The sequence below is a fragment of the Canis lupus genome, chromosome 15, assembly GCF_011100685.1.
Source record: "Canis lupus familiaris isolate Mischka breed German Shepherd chromosome 15, alternate assembly UU_Cfam_GSD_1.0, whole genome shotgun sequence".
Taxonomy (NCBI): Eukaryota; Metazoa; Chordata; class Mammalia; order Carnivora; family Canidae; genus Canis; species Canis lupus.
In genome coordinates this window covers 41,880,812-41,897,334 of record NC_049236.1, presented here as the reverse complement: position 1 = coordinate 41,897,334, position 16,523 = coordinate 41,880,812, and the positions used below count along the sequence as shown (strand labels likewise).

Here is a 16,523-nt window from a genome sequence, read left to right as displayed (position 1 = left end):
AAATAAGCAAAAAAAGATTAATTAACTAAATGCCTACTACGTAAGGGAGAATTGCACACAATCTCTCCAAACAAAGAAAACTTGCTTTTATGTGAGGTTTGGGGAACTGTGGTGTTCAGATATTGTTGGAGTTTTACAAGTGGAGTGCTTGGGGATTGGCTGAATTTTAACTCAGAAGTGTCACCATTGGGCTGAGGCTGTTGTTGACTGGCTGACTTGACTTTCAGAAGCATGGTTCCTGCTGTCAAGATGTCACTGATTGCTTGGAACAGCTTTAAAACTGGGATTTGTTCCTATGGTCAAAGAATAGTCTTTTTCTTAGAGAATAGGAACTTTTTATTCTCACTACCAGGAGTTATTCTGCTCAGTCAGAGGCTAAGTGACAGTCCTCCGTAAGCCATTTCCATTTGGATGGGCCACCAGAGGAATGGACAATTATCTGAGTCAACAGATAGATGCTACTGGCCCAGTAGTGTCACATCCTTCCAACTTACACCTGGATGGTCCCAAGCAGGGTGTCGTTTTGAAAGTTCCCTGAGCACATTTTTTATGGACCTAAAAGGAGGACTTGCTTCCTACTAGAGTGCAAGATGGGATGGGGATGAAGCACAGGGAAGTCTTTAGACCCCTTATTTTAGGCAAGCTTTGGGCTCACAAAGCGTGGTGACCATGAGGGACACCTGGGCAGCTCAACTGATTGTCTGCTTTCGGCTCAGGTCATGATCCAAGGTCCTAGGATCAAATACTGCATTGGGCTCCCAGTGCTCAGTGGGGAGCCTGCTTCTCCCCCTCCTTCTGCTGCTCCCACTGCTTGTGCTCTCTCTCTCTCTTTCTCTCAGATAAATAAATAAAATCTTAAAAGAATTACTTTCTTAAACAAACAAACAAAAAGAATGGTGACCATGAGAACAGAGCACTGTTTCAATGGCTTTTGTTAGACTCTGGTATGCCTGGACAGGATGGATGGAGCAGAGATGACAGGAGGGGCAAGAGAGGAGAGCCAGGTCATCTGAATTTAATTCACTTTAACTCAGCATTTTCTCAGCATGTAATATGGGCCAGGGTTTGGCCCAGAGAGGGATACAGAGATGAAGACCATGTGGCCTCTTGCTTCAAAGTAAGCCCAATTCTTTGTCCTTCTCTGTCTATACCAATTCCTTTGATTATCTCACTTAAACTCATGGTGTTAAATGTCCTCTCTATCCTGATGACAAACACATTTGTATCTCCAGCCCAGACTTCAGTCCCCAAACTCAAACTCATGTATCCAACCACCGACTCAATCTCTCCACTTGAATGTCTATTAGCCATCTGTGGTCATACTGTCCAAAACTGAATTCCTGATCTTCCTGTTAAAACCTTCTCCAACCACAGTCTTCTCTATGTTAGTTCATGGTAACTCCAACCTTTCAGTTGTTCAAAACAAAAGCACTTAGAGGACATGTTTTACTTCTTTCTCTCTCCAATACCTCTAACCAATCTTTCCGAAAGTTGTATGTGTTTTTCCTTCAAAATATGTATAGAATCGGACCATTGTCCATCAACATCCACTGTTACCAAACTGGTCTCAGCCACTATTGTTTCTCACTGTGGGACTGAGGGGGCCTCCTAACTGGTCTATATGCCTCTACTCTTGATCCTCTACACTGTCTTCTCACATAGCAGCCAGAGTAAATCTTGGATGACATAAATCAGATCTTGCCGCTTCTTTGCTCAAAACCTTGCAGTGGCTCCCATTTCACTGAGAGGAAAATCCTAAACCTTAAAATAGCCAAAAAAGATTCTATAGGACTAAACTCCAGATCCCTCTTTTTTTTTCCCCTTTGAAAAAACTATTTACTTTTTTCCAAATAGTATTCCAAATATGTGTTTTACAGACAAAGGTCACTATGGTTCAAAAACATCCTATGGAAGAAAGTATCTTTATAGACATTGGGAAATAATTTTAATAAAGGAAAAAGTTCATATTTATCTAGATGTAGCTATGTTCCATAGGAAGATTTAAGCAACCAAAGTGCGAAGACAAAATCACAGTGGCTTTTCTTGCCACACAAAATATTGATAATCTTCCCTTATAGCATACTCTTTTTTTTTATAGCATACTCTTAATTGTGAATTGAGACAAGTAATAGATGGCATATGACCTTTAGAAGTAGAGCTCCAACGGATAAGGGGACAGGAGAGTCAAGCATCAGAACGAATTCAACTGAAATACCAACTGGCTTTGACCCCAACCAAATTCAAAGTCCAGCTAGAGGCCCATTAGAGATAAACAGAAATTGTAGTATCACTTTTACATGGTTGTGCCACTTAACACTATTAAACCCAATCTATCTGGATCAAAGCTAAGCACACCCCCATCACTAGATCGGTCCTCGTCCTATCCCATGTTTATGAAGGCTCCACATTATAGCTTAGTTCATCTTGGGGGAAGAGGACCTTCCAAGTTCTCAGAAGAAGCCATCTTAAATCTCTGTCTGAACCGTCTTTTACCCTGCCCTCACATCTCCCACCCTGAGGCAGGTCAGTCTCACCAAAGAGGTATGGCTTCTGTCATCATCTCATGGAAATTAGTTCTGAATAGCACTAGAGAAAGATCTGTGGGAGCAGCATTTGGCTTTAAGACAAAGGAATGTGCCTACTCCAGCCCCTCCCAAATCAGAATGAATTCCATATTCTCCCTTCTACTGCTATAAAGATCTCCCATCTAAAAGCTCCCCCTCTTTCTCCTCAGGTCCCTCTTTGATAGAACCTACCACTCTCCCCACTCTTATTCTGTTCGACCCTTACTGGTCCCTTCCTGTTATTTGAACTTAATGACATTTCTCCTACTTAGAGAGCTGTTTTACTGGCTGTACATGTGATCTGTATGATGCTCTTCCCTCAGATGTCAGTAGAGCCAAAAACCTTGCTTCCATCAACTCTTTGGTCAAATATCATCTTCTCTATGATACTTGCTCTGAAATCTTTTTCAAATTTCAGTCCCTCCTCCCCCATTCTCCTGGCACTCCCACTCCCTCTGTCCCTTTCTTCTTTTGTTTCTTCTTTCCAAACAACTTATTTATCCTAATATACCTAATATGCTTATTATTTATTGTCTGCCTCCCCCCACTTAAATGTAAACACCATGAGTGAAGTCCAGGATCTTTATTGACTTCGTACACTGCCAACTACATAAAAGGCATTCAATAAGCATTTGGAATGAATCAATCAATGAATCATTTTTGAATGAATCAATCAATTATGTTCATTTGTATATATACACTCTGTCTGATACAAGGCAGGCTGGAGAAAATTTGTAAAAAGGACAAAGACAAAGAGACCACTAGGGGAATTCTATAATTGGAGCTGTAATGAGAAGTGGTCCATAGCATTTCATACTCTCCAGCTAGTATTTATCTGGAAGTATGTATGGCAAGCATTTGTCAGCAATTCTCCTGTGGTGTCTTCAAGATACATGATTAAGGCACTCATCTTGTATTCCAGGAATGTTCCTCTTGAGCTTTGGGAAAATAATCACTGAGCTGGAATCAAGGAATGGAGTTTTATTTATTTTTTTATTGGAGTTCAATTTGCCAACATATAGCATAATACCCAGTGCTCATCCCATCAAGTGCCCCCCTCAGTGCCCGTCACCCAGTCACCCCCACCCCCCGCCCACCTCCCCTTCCACTACCCCTAATTCGTTCCCCAGAGTTAGGAGTCTCTCATGTTCTGTCTCCCTTTCTGATATTTCCCACTCATTTTTTCTCCTTTCCCCTTTATTCCCTTCTACTATTTTTTTATATTCCCCAAATGAATGAGACCATATAACGTTTGTCCTTCTCCAATTGACTTATTTCACTCAGCATAATACCCTCCAGTTCCACGCACGTCGAAGCAAATGGTGGGTATTTGTCGTTTCTAATGGCTGAGCAATATTCCATTGCATACATATACCACATCTTCTTTATCCATTCATTTTTCAATGAGACCGAGGCAAGGAATGGAGTTTTAGACACAACCTACTGTGTGACCTTCAGTGGGTCACCTCCCTTCTCTGTTGTTTATTGGTAAATACAAAAAAAAAAAAACAAGTGATGAAGTAAGGTTTTCTGCTCTGGAGATCTATAATTCTATGATATGTGGCTAGGGAAGACTTAACAGAACAATCAGGGTCTCTCTGGGCCCTTCTGAAGACATCTAGTTACCCATCCCCTTCCTATTATGGTCAAGCAGAAGGTTGGAGCTGAGAGTGAAGTTTGAAGTTAGGAAGACCCAGCCATGCCAATGACTCTGTTTCTCTACAATTATAGGAAATTGGCCTTGCTTCTCTTGGTGCACCTGATGAGTATATTGAGAAACTCGCCACAGTAAGTCCTTTCTGCCCCTGGTGGATAGTGAGAATGCAATAGGCTATAGCACTCAGGTTTTCACAGCCTTGATCCTCCCTCTGAAAGCCAGGTCACTGGGGGGAAAATATCAGAATGTGCTGACTTACATTTACACAAGTGAAATGTGTATATTTTCCTTAATGGTCTGAGTTTGAAATCAGCTGCATGCAAAGTTTACATGTAATTAAAAAAGTAACTTCAACACCAATAGGCTGTAATGATAGCCCTAGAGAACCTTCGGGCATAAAGTGTGTGTGGTGTGGGGTGTGGGGGGTGGGAATAGCCTGGATTCATGGCTGTGAAGAGGAAGTATTTACTCTCTATCTTTGTGCTGGAGCCAGCGTTGGGAATCTTTCCTTTATTAGACGGGTGGAAATGGAGGTGAGCTTTCCTCATCTTATCAAACACTTCCTTCTCCCCAGTGAATATGATGACTCTCATCCAGTGAAGCATGGCATTAGCTACTCTGCACAGGAGGGGGTTTTCTTCCTACAGACTCTTTTCCAACTTGAGTTCGTCCCTCCCCAGCATCTGAGCCATGTTTCCCATAATTTGCTCAGCCAAGAAGATGAAAATTAAAGCCTTGTAAGGGAACTAGGGAACACAAATGAATACAAATTTAAATTTATCATTAATATGTATCAGTTTAGAAGTTTATGAATTCGGTTTATCAGAAGGGCAAAAACTCCCAAAAGTTTCTCTCTCACTGACCAGTGCTCTGATACCCTGAGCAAGTGACTTCTGCTTCCTCATCTTTAAAAATGATTACATTAGTTTATGTTCTGGAAAAAGTATATCATAAGAGTCTGAAGAGTTAAGTGTGTGTGTGAACATGAATTTTTAAATATCAGATTCTATGTGAGAAGCAGCTTTTAAAGAAGTTGAAAAACTTAATATAAACGCTCACTTGTAGGAAGAAAATAAACTCAAAACTCATAGCATCATGTCACCTGCTGTGACAATGATAAGAGTAGTCATTGCCAACCTAACTTCTCAAAAAATTATCCAAAAAAATTTTTTTCCTATTGATACACTGGGTTGGGAACAGTTCTAGGTTCTTGCTCTTTGATCTGCTGTGTAACTGGGTGCATGTTGCTTGACCTCTCTGGGCTGAAAACACATCATCTGTATGTGAGGTCAGGCTGACTAAGCTGAGAGGTTTCTCAGATTTAACATTATCTAGTGCAATAAACAGACTTAGCTAGTAACCCATCTCTAATTCTCCGAGACTATAACTGTCCCCAGCAGCTAATTGACCCCAAAGTTTCTCTTGGCCCTGGTCAGTAGGGTTATGCCTGGATTACAGAATCATCTTCCCCAGGCCAGGCATCTAGGATATGTTGGCCTGGGAGCTGTTTAAAGAAAAGGACTTGGTTATTCGAGGAGGATAAGTGCAGTTGTTGGCAGTACATCAGAAACCCCCCAAGTTTTAGCATGGATGGCAGGATGCCCTCAATGATTTTATCACTAAATAGTGATCTCCTACCTCCCATGACTGAATTTTATGGGATTGCACGGTAAGTCTGACCAACTAAAGGGGACATCTCATTTTAGTTAATGCCACAGAGAAGAAAGCAAAAGGGGTTGAGGAGTTCCTGTCATATAGGGTTACCCATTGGGATATCTTCTTGAGGAGTTCTCGATACTTCTTCTCTGCTTCCTATTACATCTTACATTCAGCCAACTCTAGATTCAACCAGTGACTGGGCAGAGTAAGACATAGGACATGGAGAAGTGACCCCAGGTCACAGTGATTCAGAGAATAGAGCTGGGCAGTGCCTGTCCTTAGCCTTGAGGCATCTGCTACCCTTCCCTTCCTTGGAGTGTGCTCTCAACTTCACTTTCCATTCCAGATTTACTGGTTTACTGTGGAATTTGGCCTCTGCAAACAAGGAGACTCCATAAAAGCATATGGTGCTGGACTCCTATCATCTTTTGGTGAATTACAGGTATGACCCCATTTATACCCATTTTGAGATTCAACCCAGGGGTTAATCCTCAAGTGATTGGTATCTTAGCAGCTATGATTTGTTCATGACTTTGGGTGTTAGATGTAGAAATTGAGCTGCAAGTCTACAAGTCTACAAAGCAGAAGGGCTTCCTGACCCCCAAAAGGCTGAGCTCTGCATACAGACGTATGCAAATACATATGGTTGGCCCTCACATCTCTACTGATCACCTCACATGAAAATGGCTAGAGGGATTTACTCCCTTCTATCTGGACTGTAGACTTTAGATGGGCCATGAAGGGTAGGATCTAGTATAGGGAAATTTAGTTTACTGAATTTGGGTTGGGGTGTGGAAAGATTAGCAAGAAGATGGAAGAAGGTATACAAATAGCCTATGGAGAGGTAGCAGAAACACTTGACCCTGATTTAACTGTGAAAACTTTGCACTTGCTGCCCTGCAGTACTGCTTGTCTGACAAGCCAAAGCTTCTCCCCCTGGAGCTGGAGAAGACAGCCATCCAGGAGTACACTGTCACAGAGTTCCAGCCCCTGTATTACGTGGCTGAGAGTTTTAATGATGCAAAGGAGAAAGTAAGGTGAGGTGGTGACCCAGATGGGGTCAGAAGCTCTTGGGGCCTCTGGATCTGGTCTCGTGCTTCTGTGGGTGGTTGTCCAGGAGAATGGACTCCAATGCTTATAACAATGGTGTGCAGCAGGCAGAGCTTCCCAACCCTTGTCCCTTTCAATTCTCTGTTTGGGAGGGGTTCTTTAATAGGACCCCATATCACAGATTATTGTCTGGACATATTGACCCCTGCAGACAACCCTGCCACTGGATCTATGCTTTAGTCCAGCTGCCAAGTCCAGGCACTGAACTCTCCTGTGTACACAGTAGCCACAGAAGGCCCCCAACAACTCATTCCTAGGAATCTTCTAACCTGGGGGAATCCCTAGTTCTCTTTATTCTCCTGCATCATTCACCACGCCAACTCCTTCAAATCTTCACCCCCATGTAACCTTCTCTGTGTGTCTTTCTCTAACCAATTTGTTTAAAACCCCTACCCAGTCCCACCCCATACTCCTTACCCACTTCTGCAATTTATTTTTCTCCTTAGTACCTGCTAATGCTGAATATAGTATATGACTTAAGCTCCATTTGTGTAAGAATTTTTGTCCTTTCTCTTTTCCTGTTTTTTTTTTCCCAGTCTGTTTTTTGCCCAATATATAGTGAGCATGCAATAAGCAATAGGCAAATCATCAGTCTCAGAGGCAATTCAACAAAAGGCTTATGGAGATGGAAAGGTAGCAGGACTCCCATTCTCAGCCCTCTGAGCTGAGAGGGCTCAGCATATATATATATATTTTATATATATATATATATATGTTTATATATATATACATATATATATATGTTTCTGCAACCCCATGAAGTTGGGTGTGCCAGCTTCCACTGCACTGTGCTTTGGTGATGGAGTGTAAAAGCTGGCCCACAGGTCCACATGGTTGGGCCTACGATGACTCTCTCGTATCTCTCCAGGGCCTTCAAGTTCTCTTAGTTACTCATTTCTAGTTAATTCCTGAATATCCACCCCTTACTGGGAGTCTAACGTTCCTCTAATCCTAATGATTCCTCCCTGCCATTCCTGGGACCCTTTTATGGTTATAGGTTTCAATGGATTTTTCCATTACCCCATCTGGGTAATAATAAGAAGGAGGAAGAGGAGAAGCAAGTTAAATATCCAACACCTAGTTATGCACCAAACATTGTTCTAAATGCTTTTCATGTACTGATTCATTTAATCTTCAGATAAGACTATGAAGTTTGCAGGTGGGGTGCAGAAGTGTAGAAGGGATAGGAGACTCACCCAGGGTCATACAGCTAGTAAGTGGTTGACCCAGGGTTTAGACCAAGGCAGTGGGGCTTAGAGCCAGAACCCATAACCACTCAAATGGGCCCTCCTGATGATGACTTTCTAACCTGGGAAGTGATCAGTCCCAGACCATCAGGGAAGAGCTTGCAGAACCTGGACTTTTGGGCCTTTGAAATCCCACCTGCTATGTCAGTGCCCACAGCCCAGAGGAGACACCCACAAAAACTCCATCCTACTGAGAGTGACTCACAGAGTCAAAGGGAATGCTGGAAAACAGGGTTCAGAAAAGGAAGTGATTCTCTCAGAATCTCCCACCTAAGAGAAACCAGCTTCAGCCATTTTCAGTTTCAAGATTCAAGTTCTTTTTTTTTTATTTTTTTTATTTTATTTATGATAGTCACACACACACACACAGAGAGAGAGAGAGAGGCAGAGACACAGGCAGAGGGAGAAGCGGGCTCCATGCACCGGGAGCCCGACGTGGGATTCGATCCCAGGTCTCCAGGATCACGCCCTGGGCCAAAGGCAGGCGCCAAACCGCTGCGCCACCCAGGGATCCCAAGATTCAAGTTCTAAGCATAAAGAAACAATGCTGGGTGTGGTCACGTGCCCACTGCCTGGCTAGAGGAAGAGTGGACCCTGAGACAGACTGCCTAGCCAAAGCACTTCTAGTGGCATAGATGCAGATTGCCTGAAACAAAGATGAGGTGAACTATGGGAATAAGAGGGAAGAAATGCAGAGTGGGCCAAATCACAGACATGCATTATATGCTTCATGTCACCAGCAGGGTTGAGGAAGCTCTTATCAGAGGAGGAGAGTTGGAGAGACATAGTTAATCATTTGTTCTTCATGAATCCCTAGTAACTAGTGAAAGAGAGCAGCTAACACTCATGTAGCACGTACTCTATTCTATAATAGCACTTGCTACGACTATCTCAGGTAGTACTGCTCTTGCTCCAGTTTTATAGAGGAAGGACACTGAGGTGCAGCCTGCAAGGGCTGTCATTGGCAGAGGTGAGTTTGAGCCCAGAGCCTGGCTCTGGAACTTGGGTTTCCAGCCACTATGATCTACCATTCTTGCCAAACTTGGGGAGCCCACTAGTTTCCCTTAGAATTATCTTCTCAGTATGGCAGCTTCAACACTCAACAGAAGCCAACTTAGAAATATCATTTGTGATGTTCTTGCAGTTTATAGGCTATGTGGGGACATCTTATTAATTACATTGCTTGATGTCCCTCATAAGGCTCTCCTGGTACATTCCTCCCAGACCCAGAAATGCATCAAGAAGACAAAGAAGTGAAGAGCACAGACCAGAGTCAGACTACCTGAGTGTCTTCTCAGCTGCACGATTTATTGCCAGTATGACCTTGGTAGTCATTGAACCTCCCCAAACCTCAGTTTTCTCATCAGTAAAATAGAGATAGTAGTAGTATCTTCCTTCTAAGGGTTTTATGAAGATTAAATCAGGGATGATAGTTGTAAAGAACATAGAACAATTAGGACTTCACATAGCATTTAGTACAGGAGAGGCATGCAGATCATGTTAAATTTCATTAATAACATAGTGTTTTCTTCCATTCTTGAGAGCTATGTTTCCCTCCTTGGATTGATTTCCGAGCCTCTCATAGCTTACTTATTTCTATAGCATTCTTTGGATAGATTTATTTGTTCTTTTGATTTTCTTTAATGGTAAGAATTTTGGCCTTAATGTATTCTGTGCTTTTATTATAAGCTTTCTCTGCCCTTTTGGAGATTGGTAACTAAATAAGCATGTGCCTATGTGTGTTTGTAAATACACTGAGACACATATGCAGCACACAGAGGCTGCCCAAGGGGATCTCACTAGAACTCCATTTCACCTCTCAGCCTGGTTTCTAAAGCCCCTGTTCTAGTGAGATTTAAGTAAAATGCCACTGAGAAATCTTTTAGGATTTTTTTTCCCCTGAATTGTGCCCTTTACTGAGCTCTGTGGATTTGGTTTCAGGAATTTTGCTGCTACCATCCCACGGCCTTTCTCAGTTCGTTATGACCCATACACTCAAAGAATTGAGGTCTTGGACAATACGCAGCAACTTAAAATTTTGGCCGACTCCATCAACAGTAAGTAACTTACACCCCAGGAGGCCACTCTCTTTACCAGAAATAAAGTTGTATTTCCTAACCCTCACCATAGGAACAATAAGAAATTAATCATAAATTTCACCATAAGAAATTTATTAAATATTGAATGAGGGAGAAAAGCATCTCCAGGTAAGCCATTTGTTTGTCGAGGGAGGAAAACCTTGGGATAAAGGCCAGAATTGCTTTGAGTATCTTTTCTTCTTTAACTTTCCTAGATTCCACCCTATGTCCTACCACTGTATCAGCCTTCCACTGTGGCAGGTCACTACCATGTTCCTCTTTCTCCTTTGCCTCCACTATGTTTCCTCTAAGCGTACAATGGGTATTGCTGTGCCTGGAATTTCAGCCCTTATTAGGCAGGTTCTAGGTATTTTATTGGCCATCTATTAGCTCATCCATGGGCCTTCCACTCTTCCAGGACAATGAGGATAGTATAATAGTTGCTCATAAAAAACAACAGTGTTAAATTGTTCTTCATTGGATTCTCCTTCTAGTGCTTCAAACTCCCCTCCAGCAACACTGACCAGCTTTTACTTCCCATACTGCCTCCTGGCTTCTGGCCATTGTTCATGCAGTTCTTTATGTTTATTTATTTATTCATTCATTTTTATTTAAATTCAATTAGCCAAAAAATTCTTTATGTTTAAAATACTCTCATCCCTATTCTCGTTTAGATGTCCCCAATTCCAGTTCATCTTTTAAGTCTTTGGAGGTATCTCTTCTGTAAGAAGACTAGTTTGGGTGTCCCTCCTCTGTCTTGGCAATCTCACAGATCCCTCACTCAGAGCACATATCACTATATTGTTTTATAATTATGTATTTGTCTGACTCTCCAACAAGACCTGAGTAGAAGACTAGGTTGGGTTCACTGTCAAATCTCTGGTAACCAGCCCTAGTCCTAAAAAAAGTATATTAGGTCCTCAAGCGTTATTAAATGGATGAATGAAACCACTGAGGGAACGAGCAGCCTAAAGGGAGGAATTCTAGGCCAAGTGGAGTTTCCTACCTTATGTAACACTAACAAAGGCCAAAAAAAGGCAGATGGGCTTGAAGTATCCCTCTAGGACCCCAATGATGTTTCCTGTGGCCACTTCCAGTAGTAGTAGAACCATCCCTGGCCATTCTAGTCATTCCCTATTAGGTATAGCCCCCTGTGATCAGACAGTTTGAAGAAGTCCAAGGCTTACACCACCTCATAGACCCCATTTTGGACTCTCAGCTGGAATAGATATGTTCACCTGAGGAGGCCAGCCAACTGTTCTAGGGGCTGGAATGTAAGATAGAGGGGTCAGTCCATAGCTGCTTTGTCTCTCTTTCTTATTTACCCTGAAAAGTTAAAAGTAACTCCAAAGGCTATTGTTTCTTAGAGAATTTTCAAATCATAGAATAGCACATTTAGGAATTAAAGGGTCCTTAGTGACCTTATGTAAGACCCTATTACCTTTCTATACTTCTGTTCCCTCAGGATCTAGGAGAAAGCAAGGCCTGTCCATCTCAGGGCCCCTTACACTTCTTTGAAGTGTCTTTATTCCTGTGGCCTGTTGGCATGTGAATATGGCATGAATAGGAGCAGCTCCATCTTAGTCCAGTAGTCTAGCAATCTAGGCTGAGTTATCTATGGAGATCATGCATTCTCAAACCTACTATATATCAGAATCAGTTGGAGAGCCAGTTAAAAATAAACAGTGCTGATTCATAGTCTCAGATTAAATTTACTAAATTGTGGTAATTTGTGTGAGTTTGTATTTGTAATAAGGTCCTAGGTGCTTCTGACACAGGAGGTTCATATGAACCACACTTTCATGTTTCATGGCTTAGGTCCTTGTAAGTACCTATAGATGGTACTGTAAAAGAAAAAGAGAGAAAACAGTTAACTCCTTCCAGGAAAGAAGGAGCTAATTACATTAAAGTTTGTAAATCCCTATGCTGTAACTGCCCAAATCCTGTCTCCATAACTAATTTGTAAGCTCCTTGAAGGTTGGGGTGGTACTCCGCGTATTCTTATATCCCACTGATCCCCTAATGTGTTACACATTGTAGAAATTTAAAGCATGTTTTATCATGATGTGAGTGGCCCATTGTTTTTTTCTTTGTAGGTGAAGTTGGAATCCTTTGTAGTGCCCTCCAGAAAATAAAGTGAAACCCATGGACAAAACCTGTCAACTGAGAATCTGTTCATGGAAATCCAACTACTTTCATTTCATCTGAAAAAGTTTGAAAAGCAAACCTTAATTTGAATTGACAGCCTTTAATCCTTTTTGGAACAAGATGGAGGATGAACAAATCAAAATAACTTGAAATGACAGCATATTAATGCATACCCAAAAGCATAATCTTTTGGGGTCATTTTTGATTTAAAGATGATAATCCTATACTCTCAATTCAGTTAAAATCAATAATCTGTCACAGTTCATCAAAGTTAATTAAAATTGGGACCTGAAAAAAAATTGGGACCTGATTTGCTCAAGCTTCATATATGCTTTTGTTACTTGCCATAGAAAATTCCTGAAGGAATATATATCACTCAATGTAAAACACAAGCCTGTCATTAGAATTGAATTTGTTGATTTAATGTAAATCTTAACCTACAAAAGTCATTTTCTATTTCAGTAAACTAAGATTCTAGTTATTGCTGTGCCTTACCCATGTAGATTTCCTTTAATTCATGAGCCCATTAAAATAGTTATAAAAATCGAAGTTCATAGCATAATATGAAAGCATTTCTGTATAGTTTATTGGACTCATAGATACTGTTGTAGAAGGTAATAGAACTTCTCACCTGACTCTCACAACTTTCAATATCATTTTCCAATTAATTGTTATCTGGTTTGGAGATATTTTGCAGACATGTGTGATGCAACAGATGCTAACCGAAGGCTTAACTGAGAGATATTCCATAATACTCATTGAAATAATAAAGGAATACATTATTAAAAAGCAAATCCTCAAACAAAAGTGAGAATTTTAGTTATGTTTAAAAAAAGACAAGTGGTTAGAAAATTTTGCAGTTTCAAATGTTTCTTAGAAGGAAATATTCATCTCCATTGCCTGAGAAATACTTTAACTGGATAATCTTGTGACATGAAAAAATGATCAGCCTCAGATTTCCAATCCATCACAGGTCACTGTGATAACCTAAGTTATGTCTGGATGGTCAACAGACTGATTTCTGTTGGCATATGTTTTACTGAGAAACAGCAGGGAGAATAGTAGCATCTTTAAAGCTATGCTGAAATTTTCATGCCACTTTAACACTTTATTTTGGAAATAGTTAAATCTTAAAGGATTTGCATAGTATTTCTTCACATGTGATTCTCAGACCAGCTATATCATCATCAACAATAAATCCTGGGCACATCCCAGTTCTATCCAACTAGAATATCTGGGGATGGAGCACTAAGATCTGTATTTTTAAGTATCCCAGATGGTTTTTGTTTTTTAATTATGGCCAGCCAAGTCCATTTGGTACATTACATTTGAGAAAACTTGACTTCTGGTGGCCAGTTCTGCCAATTGCTGATTATGTCGCCTTGCAAAATTTACTTTGGATCTCGGTTTTACTTGAGCAATGAAGGAGCTTAACTGGATAAATCAAGTTTTCTTACAGTCTTGGAATACAATTCAAATGCTGACATATGTCTTTAAACAGATGTCCCTGATCCACTAACAGTGGGTAATAATACCAGCCCAAATATCCTACCTGGGTGGAAAGAGCAATTTGGTCTGATGTATCTGAGATCTCATTGTTTGAAGTTGGGTTTTCACCCCTGTGTTTATTTCCTCATGCCTCTGTAGAACCCACCGACAAATGTTTATTCTAGAAGTGGTAATGTTGTTTTTCTGGTTTCTTTAGACCCCAAACACTCTGCAAAGGGACTATTTTGATAAATATCTCTGTACAATAAACATATATCAGAGAACCTCTTGATTTTGGAACTAAAATATTTTATAGTATTTTAGACTAGATATCTTATTTTGTAGTGATTTTTAGTCTTACTGAAAATAATTTAATGTGTTTTAAGATAAAGCTTAGGTTTAGTTTGCAATTTTGCAGAAAGAATTACATACTGAATAGAAGATAGTCTTTGATTTTTTTAGTAATGTGTTACCTAGTACTTAGCTCTTTTTATCTGGATATATAAACCCAACCAACAGCAAAGGATTCAATATATTTTCATGTGTCAGTATTATCATCTGTTTAATATTTAGTAAATGAGCTCTTTTTAAAGAAACAATAGTAATGCTTTACTGATAGTTATCCTATTGTGTCCAAAAAGGAGAAATACATGTAAGAACATTCAAATTTTTAGTACTAGTGTTCAATAAGTTTCTAAAAGGATGAATTTAAATTTCAATTCTAGGTTCCTAAGTTATATGACTTAACTGTGTATCAAAAAATCTACACTAAATGTCAACTTCATAATATCATGAATCTTGCCTGTCTTCATCTCTAAAAGCCTTAGCATGTATTACATAGTAGGTGCTTAATAATCTTTAAAAAAATTTCTGAGTGAGGCAAATCATAGATGGTGTAGTGAAGATTATCTCACAAATAGGCTATTTTGCAAGAAAAAGTTGAGAAATAACTAAATTTGCAACTTTTCCCTTTTAAATGCTGTAGGACATTTTGCATCTTAATCTAATTTATGGTCTAAAAAAGATACTGTGCTTTTAGACTAGATTATGGCTAGGTGGTTTGTATATATACTGCTTCAACAATAACTGGCATATGAAAGTTCTTAATAAATGTTTATTAATTAATATAGGAAGCAAAATTGCATAGATGAAATGTTTTGGTTACTCAGTGGGGCTGACATGGTCAAAAGCAATGACTGACTTGCCTAATGATTGCAAAAAATTACAAAGGAAAAAATAAGAAAGGGTATAAAAATGGACTCAGCAAAAGAAAGAGAAAAGAAAATGATCAAAGCTTCTTTCCAGTGGAATGTGTACCCACCCCACTCCCACCACATACACAAAATCCCTGCCTTTTAATAGCTTTCCTGTGTAGTTTCTTTATATGTGCTGCCGAAACAAGCACATTCTTGCGTAGTTTCAAAAACTATAAACAAGTAGATTTGATATATACTAGTAATGGTTATCATAGTTTCTGTGCTGTGAATTTTCTCATTTGTAATCTCACATTCAACTCTTGTAGCTCCAAGATACAATTTACCATCTCACGTGTAGTAAGCTTGAAGAATAAGCTCAGAGTGATAAGTAATTGCAGAGAATGTTAAATCTAGCCGTCCAGTGTGCATGTGTGCACTTGAACTTCAGCCTTTATTTTTTTTCTCAGATAATTTTTTTGGAGATAAGTGACACCCAAAGAAAGTAAATACATCAGTATCCTTTATTGAGTTTATTAAAATTGGTGCATACTTTGGATGTCTATGATTTACTCTTCCTAGAAGTAAATTTGGAATATCTACTTTAAAAGAAATAGTTAGTCCTCCCTGAGCTTTCTTCATTCCTAAAGCTTCTCAAAGAAATATCAGCTGCTCCTGTCCTTTTCAGCGATCACATTTTATTCTGCAAATGGAAAGGTTTGTGGCAAAAGGCCAATTTCCACTATTCTTTGTGAGTGGGGGTGGGGAGTAGAGTTTGGGCTTAGAAAAGAGGGATTAGGAATGCATCTTCTTTAGTCTTTGAGTTTTTCCCTTATGTCTCTAAAGTGTGGGCTTTAAGTTTCTTTGAGAAGTTACTCATCCCATCACACACACACACACACACACACAAACACACACACACACACTATCCCTTTGACCTCTAAGAAGACACAAGATGATTTGGAACTGAGTTGAGGACTCTGCCAATACAGGCATAGAGTGGCTGGTCCTTTCCATAAGCCTTTACCTACCCTGTTTGTGGGATAATGTATTTCAAAGCCATTCTTTGGAAAGTCTTTGGAGATTGGCACCACCCAGAAGTGGAGAATCAGCCTGGAGCCACAGCATTACTTGGAAAAGGTAACTGTTGGACTATGAAGGCTTTCTAGCTCCCCCAGGGTCCTAATTACTACTCTTCTCTGCCACCATCCCTAAGGCTGTGGTGCCTGGTGAGTTCCATTTCCTTGGCCTAACAAAACGTCAAATTTTGGAGGAGGAAAGGAGACAAAAGAACCTTTCCAAAACTTTCCGTTCCCGGAATGTCCTTGGGAAAGTCGGACAGACAAGAGGCTCTACGCTAAGTCCCTCTTGGAGAAAAA

The 16,523-nt window shown here is 40.2% G+C and overlaps 1 protein-coding gene across 1 annotated transcript in view; it reads left to right on the top strand.

Annotated features, from left to right (window-relative positions):
- The window catches only part of PAH (phenylalanine hydroxylase), an 80,566-nt gene extending 65,490 nt beyond the window's left edge, over positions 1–15,076 (top strand). Inside the window, exons 9-13 of the mRNA XM_038558862.1 lie at positions 4,296–4,352; positions 6,227–6,322; positions 6,784–6,917; positions 10,179–10,294; positions 12,412–15,076. Coding sequence (XP_038414790.1) covers positions 4,296–4,352; positions 6,227–6,322; positions 6,784–6,917; positions 10,179–10,294; positions 12,412–12,455 — 447 coding nt within the window. The 3' untranslated portion in view covers positions 12,456–15,076. The remainder of the gene's footprint in view (positions 1–4,295; positions 4,353–6,226; positions 6,323–6,783; positions 6,918–10,178; positions 10,295–12,411) is intronic.
- Positions 15,077–16,523: the final 1,447 nt, after the last annotated feature.